This window comes from Cyanistes caeruleus, chromosome 16 (genome assembly GCF_971803275.1).
Source record: "Cyanistes caeruleus chromosome 16, bCyaCae1.hap1.1, whole genome shotgun sequence".
In the NCBI taxonomy this organism is placed as follows: Eukaryota; Metazoa; Chordata; class Aves; order Passeriformes; family Paridae; genus Cyanistes; species Cyanistes caeruleus.
In genome coordinates, this window is record NC_141716.1 from 12,336,740 (window position 1) to 12,357,706 (window position 20,967).

The following is a 20,967-nucleotide window of genomic DNA, read 5'->3' on the forward strand; positions in this document are numbered from 1 at the left end:
CTTGGAAGTCTCAGTGCCCCTCAAGCAGAGGTGCTGCTGTTTTGGGGTTTTCCTGCAGGCTTGGCTCCCTCCCTCTGGCTTCCCCACTTCTTTTCAGCCCTCTCCTGTCCCAGGGCACACAGTGAGCACCAGGAGCCCAGCACACAGAGTGCTCCCAGCTGGATTTGACCCTCACAAGGTACCATGAGCGTAATTCCCGTGCCGTGGAGCTGCAGGAGAGGCGCTGGGATGGCAGGCGGAGGGCAGAGGCTCCGGCCGGGGCTGGCACACTGGAGTGAACCGCAGCTTCCAGGCATGCCAGCGGCGTTCGTCAGGGCTCCCGTGAAAGCGAGCAGGCGGGGGAGGAGCTGCTTGAAAAATTGCTATTCACAGAAATAGAAACTTCCCGCAGAAACACGCGTGCGTCGGTGACAAAAGCCCAGCTGGGAATTTCTGCTGGCAGCAGGAGCAGTGGGAGGTGAAGGGGCTGGGGAGTGCAGGAGGCTGAGGTGCAGGACTGGGGGTGCTGCCAGGGCTCTGACCTCGGCTCTGGGGGAAATTGCTGCTTTTTTAGCTGGAAAAAGCATCTCTTGGCTCCATCATCCTGCAAACGGTCCCCAGGAGCAGGACCTGGCAGTGTGGCAGCGATGGGCTCCGTGCTCCCCACTCTGAGCCAGGACAGCACAGAGGGTGGGCAGGCCCTGGCACAGGGTGCCCAGAGCAGCTGGGGCTGCCCCTGGATCCCTGGAAGTGTCCAAAGCCAGGTTGGACAGGGCTTGGAGCAACCTGGGATAGTGAAGGTGTCCCTGCCATGGCAGGGGGTGGAACTGGCTGAGCTTTAAGGTTCCCTCCAACCCAGACCATTCTGAGATTCTGGGATTCCACACTTCCCCAGATGATTTTCATGGCAGGTTTAAGCCATCCTGGCATTTTGTCTGCCTATTCTCTCCAGTCCCCTGAACCCCATCGTTAAGCAGCTATTATTAGTCCCATTTCTTGGCATAGCCAGGAGTTGTGTCAGAGCCCACCAGTCTATTTATAGAGTTCTGTGAGCTGTTTTGTTACTTGTGTTAATTGAATTAATCCCTTCTGAAGAAAAGAAAATACTTGAAGAGCTCAAGTTCAGTCCCTGGGACAACATTCCCAAACTGTGGGGATCCAGGCAGCATCTCAGGCCATTGATAATCCTTAGCCCTTAACACCAGGGAAAGGCTGCCCTGCTCAGTGTTCCCAGGAATTCATGGAAGGGGATGACACCAACCCTGCCCTGCAGAGCTCAGACTCGTGAAACCCTACAAGGGGATGGAAGGGAAATAGCTTTTATTATCTAGATAGATTTTACTCTAGATATTAACAGATTTAGATGTGCAATATGTACTTAACAGATGGATTCATCCTTCACTATGCAGGAAACACAGCAAAAAAAGTCTAAAGTCTATCTGACTTTAGAATTACTGGGATTTCCAAGTCCTTTAGAGTGTTTCTGTCTGCTTTGGGACATAATTAGTCCCTACAAAGTTTCTTCCATCTCATGCAGGCTCTTCCCTTAGGGATCCCTGTAAGATAACCACAGTCAGCTGGGCTTTCACAGTGGGAAAATGCTTATTGGCAGCTCATATGTTATCAGGGCAGGATCATTTAATCAAGGAACAAGCGTGGATGGGAAAAAGCAGCACCCAGAAGCTAAAATAATTTTGGAAAGGCAAAATTTGTCACACATTAAAGCCTAGCCACTACCTCCTGCAGCTTTGGCTCTCTGATGCTCTAAGACCAAGTGGTATCAGTGACATGGGTGTCAATCAGATAATGGACATAAATTAATATTAAAATCAGCACATGAACTGCAGATTGTAAAATCCACTGCCGTGTTTGCAGTTTGACTGGGCCATTTTTCGGTTAATTCACAGCTTGCAAATGAAAATGCTGTTTCCTTCCTGCCTGGCACTGGAAATAAGCATCTCTCAGACTGCAGAGTTGGTGCTCACGATTCTGGATTCTGCAGCTCTCTCTGACAGAGATTCAACAGCTCTGTTGAGAGCTGTTTCAAAGCTCTCATCAGGTAGAGCTTTGAAAAATGTCACTTCTCTCCGCTGCTGCCACCTCTCTCTGATGGCCTGTCAATGTGACACCACCAAGGTTGTGGACACCCCATCCCCAGAAATGTGCAAGGCCAGCTTGGATGGAGCTTGGAGCGACCCGGTCTGGTGGAAGGTGTCCCTGCTCATGGCAGAGGGGTTGGAATCAGGTGAATTTTAAGGTCCCTTCCTACCCTTCCTACCATTCTATGATTTATGATTCCAGGAGGTTGTCCTGAGCACAAGGAGATCTTGATGGATGTGATTTCATTCCCTGACTCAGGGGATGCTGCAGGAAGAGCTTCCTGTACTAAGCCCATAACAGAGGCTCAGGAGGGATGGAAGAACCTGGTATCCCAGGAAAAGGCTGTGTTTGGAGCCTGAGGGATGTTTTCCCACTTCTAGCTGGAAAGCCACCTTCAGCATCAGGGTTTTGAGTTAAGTGCATCCTTCTTTGGGGCTTCACCTTCCCTGCAAGAGCCACATCCCTGCGAGGCGCTCCTGGCAGGGGCTCTGCTGGCAGACCCCCGCTCCCGGGGCCCTGCTCCTTCCCAGGTTTCGGTGCCGCTCCCTGGGAAGAGCTGCAGGATCTCCCGCTGTCAGCAGATGCCAGCAAAGAGCCGCTCTGCAGCCACCGGCGCTGCCGCGGGCTGGGGGTACCGGGGACCCCCACCCTGGGCTCTGGGGCACCTTCTGCCCCCACCCCACCGTCCGGCTGGGCGCTGCCTGCCGGGGGACAAAGCCTTGCGGGGATCCGGGGGGGCTTTGCCACCAGCTGAGAGCCCCCAGGCTCAGCTCACGAGGAATTGCAGAACTGCAGAACTGCGCTCCTCTGGCACCGAGCAGAGGATCGGGACCCTCTGGCTCATCCTTCGTGCCACTCGGGGGGCAGGGGACACGCTGCCCCTCAGCCTGCTGGTTATGAGAGCCACAGAGTACTTTGGGTTGGAAGGGACCTTAAAAACCATCTAACCCCCCTGCAGGGACGCCTCTGCTAAACCAGGTTGCTGGAAGCCCCATCCAACCTGGCCTTAATGTCCCAACTCAGGGGCATGCACATCTTTTCTAGGAAACCCTGTCCTGTGTGTCACTACCGCCACTGTACAAATATTCCCTCTTTATCTGGGCTAAGAGGGCACTGGGGAGGAATCCTCACCTCTTCTCACTGCTCAGTTATCCCGGGCTGGCCCCAGCGCCGGATTTTGGCAGGCGGTGTTCAACAGGATCCTCCCACATGCCTTGGCTTTCTGCTCAGCACCCAGGGCACAAACCCCACCCTCCTCTTACCCACCTCCCCTTCCTCACTCAATTCCTCTCCTAAGGACTTGGGAGGCACCTCCCGCTCCCTCCCAGCTTGGCAGGCGTGTGTGACACCCCCTGCTCCACAACAAGAGCTATTTTTACCCTTAAAATATTCATGTTCTCCCGGCTCAGCCTCGTGCACTCCCCGTGTCCGCAGTTCCTGGCTGGGTCCCCGCTGCAGCTGGGATCAGATTGTGTCCCCAAGCACCCTGCAGCCGGGAAGGGATGCAGGAGGAGCCCATCCACTGCCCCGTAAAAAGCTCTTTTTCCAGCCCGACCTCCAGCTGGAACTTGTTTGATAGGAGGATGTACATATATATATATGATTCCTGCTATTTCCCCTTCCCTCCCTGCTATTTTGTCCTTCCTCATGCTCTTCTCAGGTCTCTCAAGTGAGCTCAGGGCTGCCCAGGGGAGCAGTGCTGCCAGCTTTGCCAGGTCTTTTTGATGGTCAGGGAAGGGTGCTGGACCTGGAAAAGCCTCAGGTCCTTGGATTTGGGTGCCAGGACGGGTCTGTGGTCACCCCCCATCCCCTCCTGGCTGCTGGACCCCGTGTGCCTCGAGGGAGCCCAGCACTGTCCCAAGCCCTGGGGTGCTGCTGCCCACAGGACACATGCTGCCCATTTCAGTGCTGCTTTGAGGGGTGCTCTAAACCAAACCAGAGCAGCAGATGGAACCCACAAGGCTCCAGGAAGGCTGAGCAGGGGCATCCATCCCTCTGTATTCTAGAGTGGATGCTGGATGCTCCAGGTACGATCCTTAGAGGGCTTTTTCAGGGGCTGGAGGGGCTGCAGAAAAGGAATGGGGGGCATCATCCCTGCTGTGAGCTCCCCATCCAGCTCATGGCACCTCCAAAGGAGCCCTCTGGCATGAGGGGGATGGCAGGGATGGCAGCAGTGACCCCCCAGGGGAAGGACACCCGTAACCATCCCCCTGCCCCAGGCTGGCCCCCACTCACCTCTGCTACAGCCCTTTGCTCCTCCCCAAAGGGAGGTTTTAATTTACCCTCTTGGCTGGCGAAACCCTATCCCGAGCAATTCCCCAGCCGTTCCTCCGAATCGCAGCAACTACCTCATTACTTTGATATTAATAGAATTCATATGGCCTGGAGAAGATAATTGAAATTAGCCCCGTGGCGAGGGGGAGCGGAGGGGCTGGGGGGGCTGAGCTGTGTCAGGGGGTGAGCCCTGACCCCTGGCTGGATTCTGGCCTCCAGAGTGGGTCCTGGGGCCAGCAGTGCCCACGGGGATGAAGCATTGCCTGTGGTTTGTCCAGTTACACAAAACTGGGAAGCAGGATGGATGGACACCCATTCCAGTGTCTGTCAGACTGCAAGGATGCCCGGCCAGCCCTGCCCCAGCTCTCAAGCCATTGACCCTCTCGTTATCCCCTGTCTTGTCCCCAGCTCCAGGCCAGGCCATGCAGTAACCCCCAGCAGCATCTCCTGCCATGGGTCTATTGCCATTCTTTCTGGGAGAAAAAAAGGGGGGGAAAAGGTTCATTATGTGCAAAAGCACAAGGGCAGACAGCAAGTGGCTGTCACGGGCAATGCCACTGCCCGGCAGGACCATGACAGAGCCATCCCACCTCCCCTCCAGCCCTGGGTTCCTGCAGCTCCCACCCACCTGCTCCCCGTCAGATGGGAGTGACCCCCACAAAGGGGCCATTCTGCCACCCTTGGGCTTTGCCCTGACACGTGTCACCTTAACCTCTTCCTTGGGACCAGCTGCTGCCAGGGGACCCTCCTTTGTGGCCCCGGCGGGCGGCAGACGAATCTCCCCATCTGGCCTCGTCTGTTGGAGACCCCCTGCCCCGGCTCATAACGGCATTAACCTCGCTCCCACCCCCTCAACTGTCACCAACAGCCCCAGGTCCCCAGGCTGGGGACAGACTGCATCCCACAGGGACTTATCACATCCCTCACCCACCCCTGGCACCTCACAGGGACCCAGGCATCCCTCCCTGCCCCTCTGACCCTGCCTGAGGGTATCCCGGGCATCCCTCCCTGCCCCTCCAACCTCTGTCTGCATGGATGGGCAGGACAAGGCAGAACAAGGAATTTGCCTCCAGGGGCTTAAAAAATTCCCACACACCTGTGACTGCAGGTGGGGCGAGTCCAGCCCTAGGGCTCAGGACCAGCACAGGGGCTCCATCCCAACCTCCTGCCACTGCACCACATCTCTCTGCCCCTTGTTTGGTCCAGCACTGCTCCCACGGGCAGTGGGGGATGCTGCAGCACGCTGGGCTGCCTGGCAAGCAGGAGAGCATCGGGGACGGGATGTGAGGAGCAGCAGGGTCAGGCCCTGGAGCACCACAGGTGAAGGAACATGAGAGCAACAGGATGAATTTGGTGAAGGAGGCTGGCATTCCCTAGCTGCCAGGTCAGTGAAGTCCCCAGGCCAGGACAAGGCAAGGCAAGACTCCCCCAGCGCCTCTCCCTCCCCAGCCAGCCATCCCCGAGGAGGCCTTATCTGCCTCTAATGCTTCGCAGCAGCCTCCCTCCCCAAAGCTTGCGGGCTTGGCAAGATGCTCTGAGACTGCATTTGCTCCAAATGGATTGTATCGAGGGGAGAACAAAGCACTGGAGAGTTTTCAAAGCGGAGCTGTGATCGCAGCCCGCAGCAGAGGTGGCTGGTCCCTGGTGGAACCTCCCAGGGGACCCTCTGGGGTCCAGGCTCAGCCCCAAAACCCAGCAGGCAGTGGCTGCTGCCCCTCAGCTCAATGTCCCAGCCCTGGCTCTGCCATTCCCCACTGGTGTCCGGGCAGGGGCCATTCAACAAGTGCTGGCCAGAAGACAACAGCTCCATTTTCACCAAAAAAATGTTCTGCTGCAAAATCTGGCTTTGCTCCAGCTACAAATGAAAAAATTAGGTGGTTGTTTTTTTTTTCTTTCCTGCTGCAGAGTTTCTTGGAAAGCTGGTGTGGGGCAGGCACTGGAGCAAACGCTGACCTTGGCATCACGCCCTTGCCCACTTGTCTCCCCATCCCTGGTGCAGGAAGCTCCAGGCAGAGCAACTGGCAGAGCGGATTTTTTTCTCTAACACACTCAAGAATGTGGGGAGAAAAAGGGAAATATGAGAATATCCTCAGTTGATCTGAGCACAAATTGCAATCACAGTCAGGAAGGGGTGAAGGTGTGGAGCTTCCCCTGTCCAGCCTGTGCTCCCTTTGGAAAGATGGGTACAGGTGATGCCAGGACTGACCCAGAGCGCTGTGGGCTGCATGAACCAGGGTGCTCTGTGGTGAGGTGTTCCCAAGGAAGCGCTGGCACACAGGGAACCACACCTGCCAGGAAGGGCTGGAGCAGAAAAAGGAACCAAGGAATGAGACCAGAAAGTTGTGTTGGCTTGGCTTTCCCTCGGATCCTCAGGAAAGATGGTGTCAGCAGTGAGTCAGCTCCTGGAGGTATGTGAAATCATAATTGAAGAATGCTGAGAAATCAGCAAAATCCCACAGAAAAAAAAAAATGTGGGGGAAAAATATCCCAAACAGCCTTCAAGCAAAAGAAATTGTGGATCCTGGAGCCTCGGTGCTGGGCAGAGTCATGAAAGAGAAGGGGTTCAGCAACTGAATACATTTCAGGGAGCAAAGGGATAACTGCAGGATTGTATCAGGGATGGGGAAAAAGGAAAACCAACCCTGGGGCAGTGAGTCTCTGCTGTGGGACAGTCACAGGGCCCCACATGGCCCCACAGCAGTGGGCTGGAGGGACACACAGGAGATCCCAGAGGCTCTCCCAATGCATTCCCAACCCGTGGGAAGTGTCACAGGCACGAGGACTCCTCTGGACAAGTGTCACAGAGAATCTGGGGAAACAATAGAGCTCCTCTGGACAAGTGTCACAGAGAATCTGGGGAAACCAAGGCCAGGCTCTGTAAATGCCTGGCTCACACACTGTCACCTTGTGAGGGACAGAATCATCTGTGCCACTTTAGCAGGAGGGACAGGGCAGGGACTGAGCCAGGAGGGCCCAACATCCCCACAGCCACGGCAAGAGAGATGCAGAGCAAGTGAGGAGCCTCCTGCAGAAGGCATGGGGTGGTTCACAAAGAGACAGAGGGGAAAGAGGGGAAAAATCAAGCAAAAGGTCACAAGTTCAGAAGCTCAAAGGAAAAGGAGGTCTCTGTGTCCTGTGGGGAGATGCTGAGAGGGGAAGAGAAGCTCAGGGGAGACAGTGCTGAGTGGTGGGATTGGGGAGAGGGGTTCTGCCCATCACTGCTGGGATTAAAACCGACCCCTCCAGCCCTCCTGGAAAGGCCCAGACACCTGACCAAGGAGAGGAGCTGGGATCAAAGGCTGGGATGCACAGTCCTGGTGAAAATGCAGGGAAATGACAGAGCCAAACTCCAAGCAGCAGAGAAACGGCAGCAGAGTGAACTTTGACTGTGTGTCCATGTAAACAGTGAAACCTTCCCCTGCACACTGGAGAGAGCCAGAGGGTAGGGAAAAGCCAGACGGAAACTCAACATAAACCCAGCCCAGGTGGGTACCACAGGCACCAGCAGGGCCTCAGGCTTCTGCCCCATCACAGCACCACCACGAGCCACACCAGGTGAGATCAGGGCACATCTGGGGATGAGAATTGATCCATGGAGACACAACCTTCCCAGCCCTCTGGGACAGCACCTCATGCTTGGCAGTGTATCCCCATGGGAATGCAAGCTGGGCACCAAACCATGGCTGAAGAGGCCCAGGTGGGAACAGGAACTCTGTTCTGGGAGCCAAACAAGTGTGAAACAGCAACAAAAAAATGTTATTTTGTTATCAGGGATCAATCAAACAATCCACCCCGTTCAGTGTACCCTTCAGGGCGTGTGCACTCATCAGACAAAAACGATGGCAGTAAGGAATAGCTGTGTCAAAGGGGCTCCCAGCCCACACCAAGGGCAGGCACAGGCAGTCGCAGCATCAGCTGCACTTCCCGTGGGTGAAGGCACTGCAGGGGTGGTACTGCACAGCTGGCATGGAAGGGATGCTGCTCCACAGGCCTGACACATTCCCAGAGCTTCCCTCCACAGCTGGGCACTGCCCACAGCTCTGGGGAGGAGAAAAGCCCCTGGGCTAAGCTTTGGATCCTCACTGGGCTCCCAAGAGCTAAAAGCACTGAGGAAATGCCTGTAGGGACTGTGGGACAGGGAGTCAGGGGACGTTCTCCTCTGGTGGCTGGAGCCCTGGTGTCACCATCTGTGCGGCTGCAGATTTCCTCCCCAAACTGTCCTGGCCCCACAGAGCTCTTTGCCCTTGACAGGGAGGATGAACAAAGAGGTTTTACATAATCCCACATGATCTGCATAATGCACGGCCCCAAAACCTGCTGCTCTCACCCGCCACGGCACAAGGAGCTGCTGGAGGTTCCTCTCTCCACTCAGCCTGATTCCTCTTCCCTGGTGATGTATCGCTGCCAGGAGTGAAATCCTGTGTTGAGCAGCTCTGCCAGGCCCCCGGGTGTGGGTACCCACAGCCCACATGTTTGGGGTGCTGCTGGAGGCACCCACATCCCAACAGGAAGCTTTTGCTCCAGCTGTGAGCACCACACAGTCAGCTGGGGAGAGAAAAAACATGAAAGAGTGTGGAGATATTTTCACAGGGACACTTTGAGGGTGCCCATGGTTTGTCCTGAAAGGTCTCCACCTCCAGTCCTCCCATCACCTCTATCCCACCCCCAGGGAAGGGAAATCCTGCTGGAGCTCAGGTGCTGAGCTTTAGCTGGAGCTGAGCATTTCAGAGACACAAAATCCTGCTGCCTTGAGCGAGGAAAGAAACCATCTCCAGGTGACTTCTGATTGTGCTTAAAAATACAAAAGTAAAGCAAAAATTAAGGCCTAGCAGTCCCTGCAGCCAGTGGCTGTGGTGCAGTGCCTGGATGTGCTTGCAGGGCTGGGAATGGCATATCCAGCCCAGCCCTTTCCCTCAGCACCATCCACAGTAACGCTGTGACACATACACCATGCAGTGGTGCCACACGGAAGTGGCCAAGCACAAAATCACCCAAAAATCACCCAAAAATCACTCCAAAGGAAGAGCCCATCCAGCTGGGAATCACCCTGGGATTCTCCCAGTCTCCTGCTCACCACAGGATGGGCACGAGCAGAGCCGGCAGCGTCTCAGCATCTCCAACCGACTCCAATGACACCACCCGTAGGCTCCAAAATGTTGGGGAAAAAATAAATATAGCTCAAAGGAGACTCAGAGATCGAAGGGAAATGGCCATTAGCAACCCTCCATCTGCAGTAAAGAGCCAGCCATGTCCGGCACTCCAGATCTAATGGGTTTTTAATATTCTCGTGGCACGCACTGGGGTATAGATGGGAAGAGACACTTGGAGGTCTTGCTTGAGCACCAGTACTCGGGGGGCTGCTCACAGAGTTCAGGCTCTTCCTTTCCCTGCCAGCTGCCTGAGAGATGTAGATGTTTCAATTATTCTGTCAAGCTGCATATTCCAAATTGAGGCCAGGGAAGTGGCTCTGTCTTATATAGAAAGAAAGGAAAAAATATATCCCTAAAAGGAAAAGAAATGAACTCAGAAATTAATAAGGCTGATTGACAATGCTGCTTTGGAAACTCTGGTACCATATGGCATCCTTGAATGGCTGCAGTGCTGTTAGGATGGAGCTGACCAGCTGGAGAGTTACTGTGGGTTGTTTGTAATTGTAATAATGGATATCAGATGGCTGGTGTGGAGCAGTTTATAAATGAGAACAGACAATGAGCCGCACTGTTTGTCAGGAAATCATTGCTGATATGGGCTTTGTGCTCCCCACCACTCCTGGGTGGAGCTGGCTGCTCCCAGGGCACCCTGTGCTGCCCCGGGGTCCGACTCCGGCCGGGAAAGGCACCATCCTGGGCCAGGTACTGCATTGCTGAGGAGGGTGGTCCAGCCAGGAGAACTTCCAAAAAAAAACTCCTGGTGCTATGGGCAGAGCCCCAGATGCCACTGGGAGATGGCAGGAAGGCTGATGTCCTTCTGCAAGAGATGTGGGGTGCAGCCAAGGAGCCTCCCTGAGGAAGCCAAAGTGAACAGGGACCTGTCTGGGATCCACTGGAGACTCTGGAGCTGCTGGGGGCTCGGATACTGACACTTCCAGATTGGTTTTTGTGCTGAACAGCCAGAAAAATCGTGACATTTCAGAACTTGCCAGTTAATGGAATTTTTTTATTATTTTTTTTTTTAAGTCAGTAACAGTGAAATTCATTATTTCAATTTCTGCTGATCTCCAACTCCACAGTTTAGCACATAAAGTGAAGCCTGACTTTGGAACGAATATGTCACACACTTGTTCACTCCTCTTTTTCAGAATGGACTTTCATCCAAATTAACACAGGGCATTGCCCAGCTGGAATGTCCCCTTGCTCCAGCTGAAGCCACCCTGTGCCACATGGCCCTGCAGCCAGAGGACTCCAGGCAGGACAAGGCTGGGAGAGAAGGCTGCCTGCAAGGCTCAGCTATTACAACTGTTGTTAATTCTTTAGTGGTCCTGGATTATTTTTTACCCCAAAAGCTATTGAAAAAGAAGTGATAACCAAACTGTGTTGTGGATATTCCCTGATCACCTGAAGCCCTTTGGCAGTGCCAGGTGATGTTGCAGGGCAGGACAGGCACAGCCACATGTCCTTTCACACTCAAACCCAAACACAGCTGGGCACTCCAGCAGGTCTTATTTTGTGCTCACCAGCCCCTGGGAAGGGATGGAAGGAGCCCTGGCACTGCTGGGCCTCCTCTCTGCTCACCTTCAGGCTGATGGCATCTCTGGTGAGGGGGCCAGGGCGCGGCAGCAGGCACAGCTTTCTAGGAAAGGCATCTCCGTGGGAAGGAGGCCAGGCCTGGAGCTGTGGGCACGGCATGTGCCAAGCGCCGGGCAGAGCATCCACGAGCTGCCATGCCCCTCTGCAGGACACCTCCACAGCCTGGAGATGCTCCCACTGCTCCTTCTGGCTGCACAGAGAGACTGCAGTGCTGCAGGTGGGCTGGGAACCCCCCCAGCCAGGACAGCAGCTGCCCCGTGCCCTCCTGTGTCCGGGGCACAGGGAAGGGAGGGCACAGGTGCTGGAAGTGCAAGAGAACAGCCTGGGAGGGATCATATCCAACTCATCACCTTCAGCAAAGCACTTCCCTCATCACCATTTTCAGCCCTTGCTACCTGTAACAGAATTGCTGCTCTCTGGTTTGGTTTGGATGAGAAATTAAATCTCTCATGCATATATTCTACATAAATTATATAGTCATATTTAAATGTTTTCTAGTCTCATATATAAAGATTTATTTTATACTATTCTTTGGGAGTATAAAAGTATTCCTTGGAAACCCCAGGGTGTACAAATCCTCACACAAAACCCTTGGTGAAGCTGGACATGGGCAAGGCAAAGTGACTAAAGTCCATGGACAAAATCAGCAGGCAGGAAACCTTCCTCTAATCCATTACCCCTAACCAAGCTCTGTGATTAATTCCCTAAAGAAATATGGAGTCCTGCTCCCTGCCAGTTCTAAAAACATCCCTGTTTATATGGGGCATGGCTCTTCCTCAAAACTCCAGTATGTCTTTTTTCCAGTTCAGAGAGGATGATTTGAATCTGCCTATTTGCAGCCTTGATTTTTAGGCTTTCATACAAAATGCAGTTTACCTATTCATTTTAATAGCAGAGATTACAGGTCTGTCTTACATATATCAGCCACTACTTAGAGAAAATTGGCACCCATTACCATGCACCAAACATCATAATTAAGTTTTAATTTCTTTGTAAAGGGTTACTGAGGTGTGGTGCAGACACAAGGGTGTTTTGGACACCCCCTCTGGAGCTGGATGTGGGAAGCAGGATGGTATTCCCCAGACCCACCCACGGTGTCCTGTCCCCACATCCCCACAGACCTGCCAGAGACCCAATCACATCCTCTCTGTTTTAGTCTGAAGTTGTCACTCAGCAGAAAAACTCCTTCTCTTTCTCCAGCTCAACTTTGGCTGACCTTATCAGCAAACTGAGCAGATTATAGGAAGGGAAGTCAGGGACCAGCCCAGCAGCCCATCCTGCCGGGGTGCCGGGGTCACAGCGCGTTGGTGGCACCAGCAGCCCCGCTCCCCAGCACTGAGCACAGCTCCCCGTCTGCGGGGCAGATGAATTTCTTACCACTCACCATCACCTTTTAAATCACCGTGACTGCAAGCCCTGACAAGCACTGTCAGCAGTTTCAACACAAACAGGATTCGATTTCAAAAGGAAGAGGTATTCAACACGAACCCATGCACAAACACCCTCGTTTTTCTGTTCTTGCTGCACAGCCACTCTGGAAACGCTGAATGGCCCAGGCTGGGCTCAGCCCTTCCATGGCATCTGAGCATCCTATACTTGATGTGGTTGAGTGAGCTCAGCCTGCCTGGCTGTCACTTTTGGGGTGCCATCCGTTTGATCAGTCCCATCACCCCTGTGCCCGTGGCAGGGCCCCATCACAGCCAGGCTGGCGTTGTTGGCTTTGGTTTTATGGGGGTGACAGAGCCTCACCACATCCTCCCTCCCACACACAGTGTCCGTGGGTTTGCTTTGTCCTGCCTGGCAGGTAAGGAACCCAAAAGCGCTGTCACTTTGTCATCCCACGGTGGCTGGCACCGTGTCCCCTCACACAGGGTGCAGTGTTTGTGGGATCTGTGTGCTCCTGGAAGGGTGGATTTGGGATTCCCAACTCTGCTCCAAGCCCTGGTGCATCCCTGGCCCATCAGCATCTCATGTCTCCCTTCTCCCCTTCCACGGGAGGCTGAAAAATCACCAAGAATCTGCTGGAGGGAGTTGAAAATTGAAAGTAGGAGCCAGCTGAGCACCAGGACAGGCACATGGTGGCTGTGAGCATGGACCCTGCACAGCCACCCCAAAATACTCTGGGAAAAATGCACCCAGAGCCAGAGACAGGATGATGAGGGGATCAGCACCACAGTCAAGAGGGAGGAGTCATCCCGAGCTGGGAGGATGAGGATGGAAGCACAGTGCCAGGGATAAAGGTGCATTAGGAGCAGAGGGCTGAAATAAAATCCAACAGGGAGTGATGGTAGAAGTTGCGATCTTCAAAATGCACCAAAAATTCCTTCTGCTTCAGACATCTGCAAAAAATATTTAATGAAACCCAAAATCCTACCCCAGTTTCTACTCATTCACTGTTTACTGCCAAACACCTCCACGGTGGCAGCTGACTTTTGCTTTGTGTCTGTGGCCGCTCACATCCCATTGATGGAAAATGATGAAAAATGTTTTAAAATAACATAGCAAACCCCCAAAAGTGCTGGGTGCTCACATGAGGATGGGGATGGCCACTTTGTCTTCCTGGAGGAGCAGCAGAAGCTGGGGTGTGTGAGCACCATTCCCAAGCCTGGCTGTGCTCTGACAGGGGCTGTGGTTGTGATTTGCAAAACGATGGCTCCTTAGGGAAATGATGGGATTTACCCCACAGGTGCAGGTCTGGCTGGAAGGGGAGCACAGCAGTCAGGCTGGTGGCGATGCTGCCACCCAAGGAGCCACCATGGGACAGCCCTTCTGCCTCCCCAGGGCCACTCTGGACAAGGGACCGCTCTGAGCATCCCCAAATCCTTCATCCCCAGCCCATCTGCCGCTCGAGTCCCGCTCCCCGGCTGCGACGTCAGGGTGGCTCCCACTCCTCATTAGAGGTCGCAGCCCCTGAGCAAAGATTAATCTGGCACTTGTGCGAATTTATCTGCTTGAAAAGAGAGGGACTGGCTCTGACCTCGCAGTCTGGAGACTGGTGGGGAGTTTACTGTCCCCTGAGCTGTCAAGCCAATTCCCTGCAGTACCAAGCTGTTGTTCTTGGCATCTGCTAGGCAGAAAGGCTGTGAAACACCCCAAATATCTGTTTGTTTTAAAAGGTAAATATTAATTTCAGGATGCTGTTTACATAAGCAGACTCTTGGAGCTTGAACTCACTGCCTTTTGCTGGTGTCACATGGCATTAGTGTGTATTTAACATTTATTTAACTCTCCTTGGCCCTGCTCGTGCCAGATGGCAGGCAGCCTGCACGGACAGACAGGGCTCAGCTCGGGGCTGCTCCGAGCGTGACAAGGGGCTGGGTTGAGGCTGCGAAGTTAAAACTTTGAGCAGTTTTGTGGCTGCAGGTTCCTGAATGACACCAAAACACACTTTGGGTTTGTGTCCCCAAGGCTGGGTGGTGTCCCTGCCCCCAGACACGCAAGGCAAGCAGGGAATCATCCTCTGATGAGTCCAAGCCAGGGCAAGGGCTGGGCTTTCCTCAGCTCTTGCCAGGCTCTGGAGTCTGATCACCTTGGCCTGATCCTGCTGGCACTGAGCTCTCTCACTGCTCCCTATGGAGCAGATCTGTGGATCCCAGCAGCCATCCCAGTTTGCATGCACTGGGTGGGACACCCAGAGCTGAAACCCTGAGCTGCACAAGCTGGGGGTGCCTGGCCAGCCGGTGACATGGACGAGCTGATGACATTGCAGAGGAGCTGGTGACATGGCACAGGAGCTGCTTGCTGGCTCCTGGGGTCCTGAGCAGCGAGTTTGCTCCTCTCAGTGGGCTGCTGAAAGATCTCATTATGTGATGCACAGCCCTGATGTGCAGCTCCCACTGCTGAGTGCTCACATGTCTCTTTTCTGCCTCTCCAGTCACTCACTCTCCCAGCACAGGGCATTTTTTTGGGTAATGCAGCACTGAGAGTGTCACTGCTTTCTCAAACAATGAAGAAATGCAGACAGATGGCCTCTAGAAAACAAATAAGATATTCAAAACAGTATCAGCCTCTTTATGGCTGCAGGCACCCATCAGCTTGAATATCCAAACGAGGAAGATCTGAGATGGTTTCAGGGACAGGATTACAGCTTCTAAGTTTGGCTGGACACCTTCCTGCTCAAACATTAGTGTTTGAAGAAAGGGACCTGCATGGTAAATAATGTCCCAAGATGTTGTCATAGAATTATTGCCTGTTTGGGCTTGACAGCCGCCGAGTGCTCTGCCTCCCACCTGCTGAACAGGTCTCATCACACCCATCCCCTGTTCCAGAAGTTTTTGCTGGATGAGATCCCATCCCCTCCCCCTGGACACAGTGCTCTGCAGGCAATGCTGACCACTCACACTGTGCCAGGAGAAACACTGACCAGACACCAGGACTGACCTTGGGAAACCTCACTGACCTCCAGACCTCCCTTCTGGCACCATCTGCCTCACTCTCCTTTCACTCAGTTCTCACCCTTGTTCATGATGCCTGTACTAAACTTTCTGTTTTCCTTGTTTGGAAAACCACATCTCAGTGAAGGAAGCAGGCAGGGTACTCTGGCCTGCCCTGTGAGAGAAATCCTTTATCTCATTTCCCACTCATTTCTATGACAGTAATATCTTTTTTTCAACATTTTTAGAGCTACAAATACCTGTGAGATGAGAGATTTCCAAACAACGTTCCCTCTTGCTTTTGTGTTTGCTGTTCTTTGGGCAAAGTCATTAATCTTTGCCATCAGATGTGCCCTCACTGTGGAGGAAATGGAAGGACTGAGCTGCTGTGGGAACAGGGAGGGGTCAGCAAAAAGGTGAGGAAGAGGCAGGACAAGGCTGTGGGGAGCAAGGCTGGCCATACATCTTTTCCTGAGAGACCTTGCTCTATCCAGGGCCACAGTCATCAGCTGAGACCTCCCCTCCCTCTAGCTCATGCAGCCACCTTTGTCATGTTGGTTTTATTCAGAGGGGGACTCCAGGTTATGAGGTCTCATTAGAGAAGGTTGGGGTTGGAGGGACCTTAAAGATCATCTCATTCTCATCACGTGCAGGGATACCTTCCACTGCCCCAGGTTGCTCCAAGCCCTATCCAGTCTGGCCTTGGACATTTCCAGGGATCCAGGGGCAGCCACAGCTTCTCTGTGGCCAGGGCCTCACCACCCTCACAGGGAGGAATTTTCTCCCAGTATCCCAACGTAAACCTATTCTCTTTCTGTTTGAAGCCATTCTCTATTCCCCTGTTCCTCCAAGCCCTTGTAAACAGTCTCTTCATCTTCCTTGCAGGCTCCCTTCAGGTACTGAAAGAACACAATTAGCTCACTCTGAAGCCTCTCTTATTCCAGGCTGAACAATCCCAACTCTCTCAGCCTTTCCTCACAGCAGAGCTTATCCATCCCTCTGATCTTTGGTGGCCTCCTGTGGACTCACTCCAGCAGCTCCATGCCCCTCCTGCCCATCCTCTTCCCTTCAGCAGAACTTTTGTGTGAGCTGAAGGAGCACCAAACCCAGAATGGTGCCTCACATCAGTGCTCAGGTAGGGGTAAGGACATGGCAGCACAGCAAACAGAACTGAAAAAAACCCATCCTCAGAGCACAGCTCGCTCAGCATGGCCAGAGCTGAGGCGTGGAAAGGCAGCAAATAACCAGAGCAGAGGCCAACAAGTACCTGCTCATACAGCAAGCACCATTCCCTGTGCACCTGACAGAGAATTCACCACGGAAAACGTGTCTGTGACCCAACTGATATCCAATTAAATGTTCTAAACATCTCTTGACTTTTGGAGGGCATGTATGAATGTTTTGGTGGCTTACTGGCCATAGATACATACCCCAAATCGTGGCTGTGTATTTATAGTCCTAAAAATGCTGTTTGCAAAGCTGTGGCTGCTCACTCGGGTGTGATAAATGTATAAAAATACTGAGACATATATATCTACCTCTCCAGCATGTGTGTCCCCACTCACTGCACTGGGCTGAGAAGCCTTTTTCTTGCCCCAAATACATGATGTGTTCAAGTGATAAAAAGAAAAGGGTTCCAAATGAAGTCCACATGCCTGGAGAGCCTCCTCTCTCATCCACCAGCCTATTTCAAGGACATACAGCAGCATCAGCTGAGTGAACAGGTGTTGCTCGGTTGGACGCAGCACAGAAATCCAGACTCATAAAGGCTGGGTGGGTTTTTTTCTCTTGGAGCAAATAAACCCTGCTCTGTCTACCAATGTACCAGCAGAGGAAAAATTGCATCTGACACCTTCATTTGATGGCTTTTGCTCCACAGGCCACAAGACAAGCTCAGCTCTCCTGTACAGCTTAAAATCTGAGGGGGTGGAGGTGGGGAAGGAGAGCTCCCTGCAGGGCAGGCTGTGGCAGGGGTTATCTCCATATGACATTTTCCCCTTGCTCACAGAACATCAGGGTCTGGAGCTCATCCTCCCTACAAGACCATGCCCACGTCTCATCCTTGCACCACTTATCTCACATCTGACAAAGAGCACAGAGCCCCCATTCCCTGCTCACACCATTTCCTCTCCCTAGAAGAGGAGCTGGAGGAGCAGCAGGATGGCCACATTTCAAACATGACCCTGCTTCTGTGGGCAAGTCACATAAACTTATGGAAATGTCCCCAAAACTGCTGTCCTGACCAGCTACACCTTTCTTCAGCATTGAGGCCTGCCAGACCAAGCTTCGTGTGTACCTTTTCCTGGTATTCCAGGGGTATTATTTAGACCATCCTCTCCTGTTTGGGGTTTCCAAAGCAGCTGTTTCATCTTTAGAAACCAAGCAGCAATGCAGACCCTGTCATGGAGCTGCCCTGTGCCCACCATGCCTTCACCTGGGGCACCATCAAAGCTGTGGAAGAGAAAGGAAGATGAAAACATTTGCTGCTCCTTTAAAGCTTTCCCCAGCACATCCCAGTGCTCTGCTTTGCTCTCCCAACCCTCATCACCCTCACCTCAATCTGAGCAGTGACACTCCATGCCAGGGCTCATCTCTCAAGGCTGTGGTGCTCTGGAGGGATGGGACAGGGAGCAGGACAGCAACAGCCCCAGACTGTCACCACAGCAGTTCCATCTCCTGTGCCCTCAGCACAGAGGGCTCCAGCCTGGGTGAGCCTTGGGGAGATGCCAGGCTCTGACTGGCACACTCAGGTGTCTTGGGAAGCTGCTCCCATCACGGTGGGCTCTGATGGAGCCCAGCCTGCCACTCTCCAAGGAGCTTCACGGCCTTTAAGGACCAGCTAAATAAAAACAAAGCCCTTATCAGCACCCCACACAATGGCCCTTTCTGCTTCACCGGTGTCAAATTGGCTCCAGAGAGGCTGTAGATGACACAGAAATGAAGTGGTGACAAACACAGGCCAGAGCCAAGCTGCAGCCAGCGTGGCAGGAGATAAGAGCGGCATGGGGGATGTGGGCTCTGGCAGAGAGGGGCCAGGGAGGAGGCAAAGCCACAAAGTTGAAACCAAGACAATGGGACTGGATGGATGGTCCAGTGGTTTTAGAGCAAATTTGGATCTGCTCCATCCTGGGACATCTGGGCCCAAGAGATGCCTGTTCCTGGCCAGCAAACTCCAACGGAGCCTGTGGCTTGCTGAGCATCAGCAGTGAAACACTGCTGAGCTGCAGGGCTGGGCTGCCCAGGGGCTGCTGCCAGCAACCACCAGCCCAGAGCTGGGGCAGGTCAAACCCAGTTTGCTGTGTCCTACTGGAAACAGCAGCCCTGACCCGTGTGCCCTCATTTCCCCAGGAGGGCTCACAGGTCTCAATGCCTTGATTAAACAGGCAGTGACTTGAGGGCATGGACAGTGCTCTAGGGCAGCCAGTTTGGATCTCCTGCCACATCCCAAGAGCTCTGTTTCACTGCAGTGAGCTCTTCCTAGGCTGAAGCAGGGCATCCATAGCCACACTGCTACCAGCATGACTTGGTGAGGACATCTCCCTAGGGCAGGAGACTGGGTCCTGGCCCTGGTCCCAGAACTACACATATATTTTATTGCTGGGAAGGGAAACCCCAGCTATAACCCAATTTACAAGCACATATCTTCCTCCTACAGCTAATCCCAAGTCTTTGGGGATGTTCCTGACCTAGCTGGCATATTTTCAGCTTCCCAGAGAACACCTAAAATGGTAAATCCCTCTAGGATGGGAAGAAAGCTGTGATTCGTTTTCAGATGCCAATTGGACTTCAGCATAAAGAAAAGGTTCTTCCCCAGAGGTGCTGGCACTGCCCAGGCTCCCCAGGGAATGGGCACAGCCCCGAGGCTGCCAGAGCTCCAGGAGCATTTGGACAGCGCTGCCAGGGATGCCCAGGGTGGGGTTGTTGGGGGGTCTGGGCAGGGCCAGGGCTGGGCTGGGGGATCCTGGGGGTCCCTCCCAGCTCAGGGATATTCCAGGATTCCATGAGGCTGCAGCCTTGAGAAACCCTGAATAGGAGTCTCAGGCTATTAGTGAAGATCTCGTGATCCCAGACTCTGGCATTTCCAGGTTTTGAGGTACCTTTAGCTTGTAGGAGTGGAAACACATCTCACCTTTGCCAAGGATATCTGGCTGCATCAAGACTCCCTGGGAGACCTTGTGTATGTGGTTTAGAGGTTGGCTTGGAATGTGGGAAGCGCCAGGAGGGAGCAAAATCACTTTGGTTACACAACCTGAGGCACTGGAGCTGGGCTGGGGACAAACCAATCCATCCTCAGGTATTGTACCACCTTTGGGGCTATATGTACAGGTATTTTTACATCTTTTGACAGTGTAGAGGTATTGTACCACCTTTGGGGCTATATGTACAGGTATTTTTACATCTTTTGACAGTGTAGAGGTATTGTACCACCTTTGGGGCTGTGTGTACAGGTATTTTTACATGCTTTGGCAGTGTAGAGGTATTGTACCACCTTTGGGGCTGTGTGTACAGGTGTTGTAACATCTTTTGGGGGTATACACGTATTGTAGCACTTTTGGGGTTGCGTGTAGAGGTATTTTTACACCTTTTGGGGGCATAGAGCTACTGCACCACCTTTGGTGTTGCATACAGGTATTTTAACACCTTGAGGGGAGGTGGAGTGCTCCGGGGAGATGGGGAACGTGGCCGGCGGGGTGTGAAGGCCGGAGGCCGCAGCCCGGCCAGAGCTTACACCGGCCGGAGCCCAGAGCCCGGTTGGAACCCAGAGCCCGGCTGGAGCCCAGAGCCCAGCCTGAGCCCACAGCCCGGCTGTAACCCACAGTCTGTTTGTAACCCACAGTCTGTTTGTAACCCACAGTCCGGCTGTAACCCACAGTCTGTTTGTAACCCACAGTCTGTTTGTAACCCACAGCCCCACTGTAACCCACAGTCTGTTTGTAACCCACAGTCCGGCTGTAACCCACAGTCTGTTTGTAACCCACAGTCTGTTTGTAACCCACAGTCCGGCCGGAGCCCACAGCCCGGCTGTAACCCACAGTCTGTTTGTAACCCACAGCCCGGCTGTAACCCACAGTCCGGCCGGAGCCCACAGCCCGGCTGTAACCCAGCCCCAAAGCCTCCGTGCCCGCCCTTCCTGCCCGGCTCCCGGGGCGGGCCGGGGGAGGCCGCGCCCCGCGCTCGTCACGGCGAGGGCCGGGCAGGAGGCGCCGAGGATCCGGGCCATGGTGGGGATCCCGGGGAGCTGCCAGTGTAAGAGCCGGGCTCGGGGCACGGGCGGGAGGCCGGGCCGGGGGCAGCGGGGCTGAGGCCCCGCAGCGGGGCGGGGGACAGGCGCTTCGTATCGCGGTCTCTGACTGTGCCTTTGGTTAATGTGTGCTCCTCAGCCTGCGGGTTCATGGCCCCAAGTGTGGGCCTCGGGGACCGCCAGCCGGCTTTCTGTGGGGTTTGCAGGCTGGAGGGGCTTTTGGGACAGGCGGTCCCCGCGCTCGGCCCTCGGC

At 53.9% G+C, this 20,967-nt stretch overlaps 1 protein-coding gene and 2 long non-coding RNA genes across 7 annotated transcripts in view; 2 read left to right on the forward strand and 1 right to left on the reverse strand.

Moving 5' to 3' along the window:
- Window positions 1–1,282: 1,282 nt before the first annotated feature.
- LOC147650201 (uncharacterized) lies at window positions 1,283–5,192 on the reverse strand. Of its 2 annotated transcripts, none has more exons than XR_015277055.1 (2): window positions 5,060–5,192; window positions 1,283–1,535 (listed from the first exon to the last, which is right to left on the reverse strand). It is a non-coding gene; the product is annotated as an uncharacterized LOC147650201 (long non-coding RNA). The 2 variants fall into 2 exon arrangements; XR_015277056.1 differs by having other exon boundaries at window positions 4,982–5,157.
- Window positions 5,193–5,214: 22 nt separating this feature from the next.
- On the forward strand, window positions 5,215–11,591 carry LOC111938318 (uncharacterized). Its single transcript, XR_002868938.2, has 2 exons — window positions 5,215–6,761; window positions 10,652–11,591. It is a non-coding gene; the product is annotated as an uncharacterized LOC111938318 (long non-coding RNA).
- Window positions 11,592–20,295: 8,704 nt separating this feature from the next.
- Window positions 20,296–20,967, forward strand: part of CBFA2T2 (CBFA2/RUNX1 partner transcriptional co-repressor 2) — a 57,526-nt gene continuing 56,854 nt past the window's right edge. The window contains exon 1 of one of the 4 annotated variants that reach the window (XM_086852998.1): window positions 20,296–20,719. In XM_086852998.1, the coding sequence (XP_086709124.1) occupies window positions 20,692–20,719 (28 nt within the window). In that variant the 5' untranslated portion in view covers window positions 20,296–20,691. The remainder of the gene's footprint in view (window positions 20,720–20,967) is intronic. The other 3 variants (XM_086853035.1, XM_086853000.1, XM_086852999.1) reach the window with 3 other exon arrangements.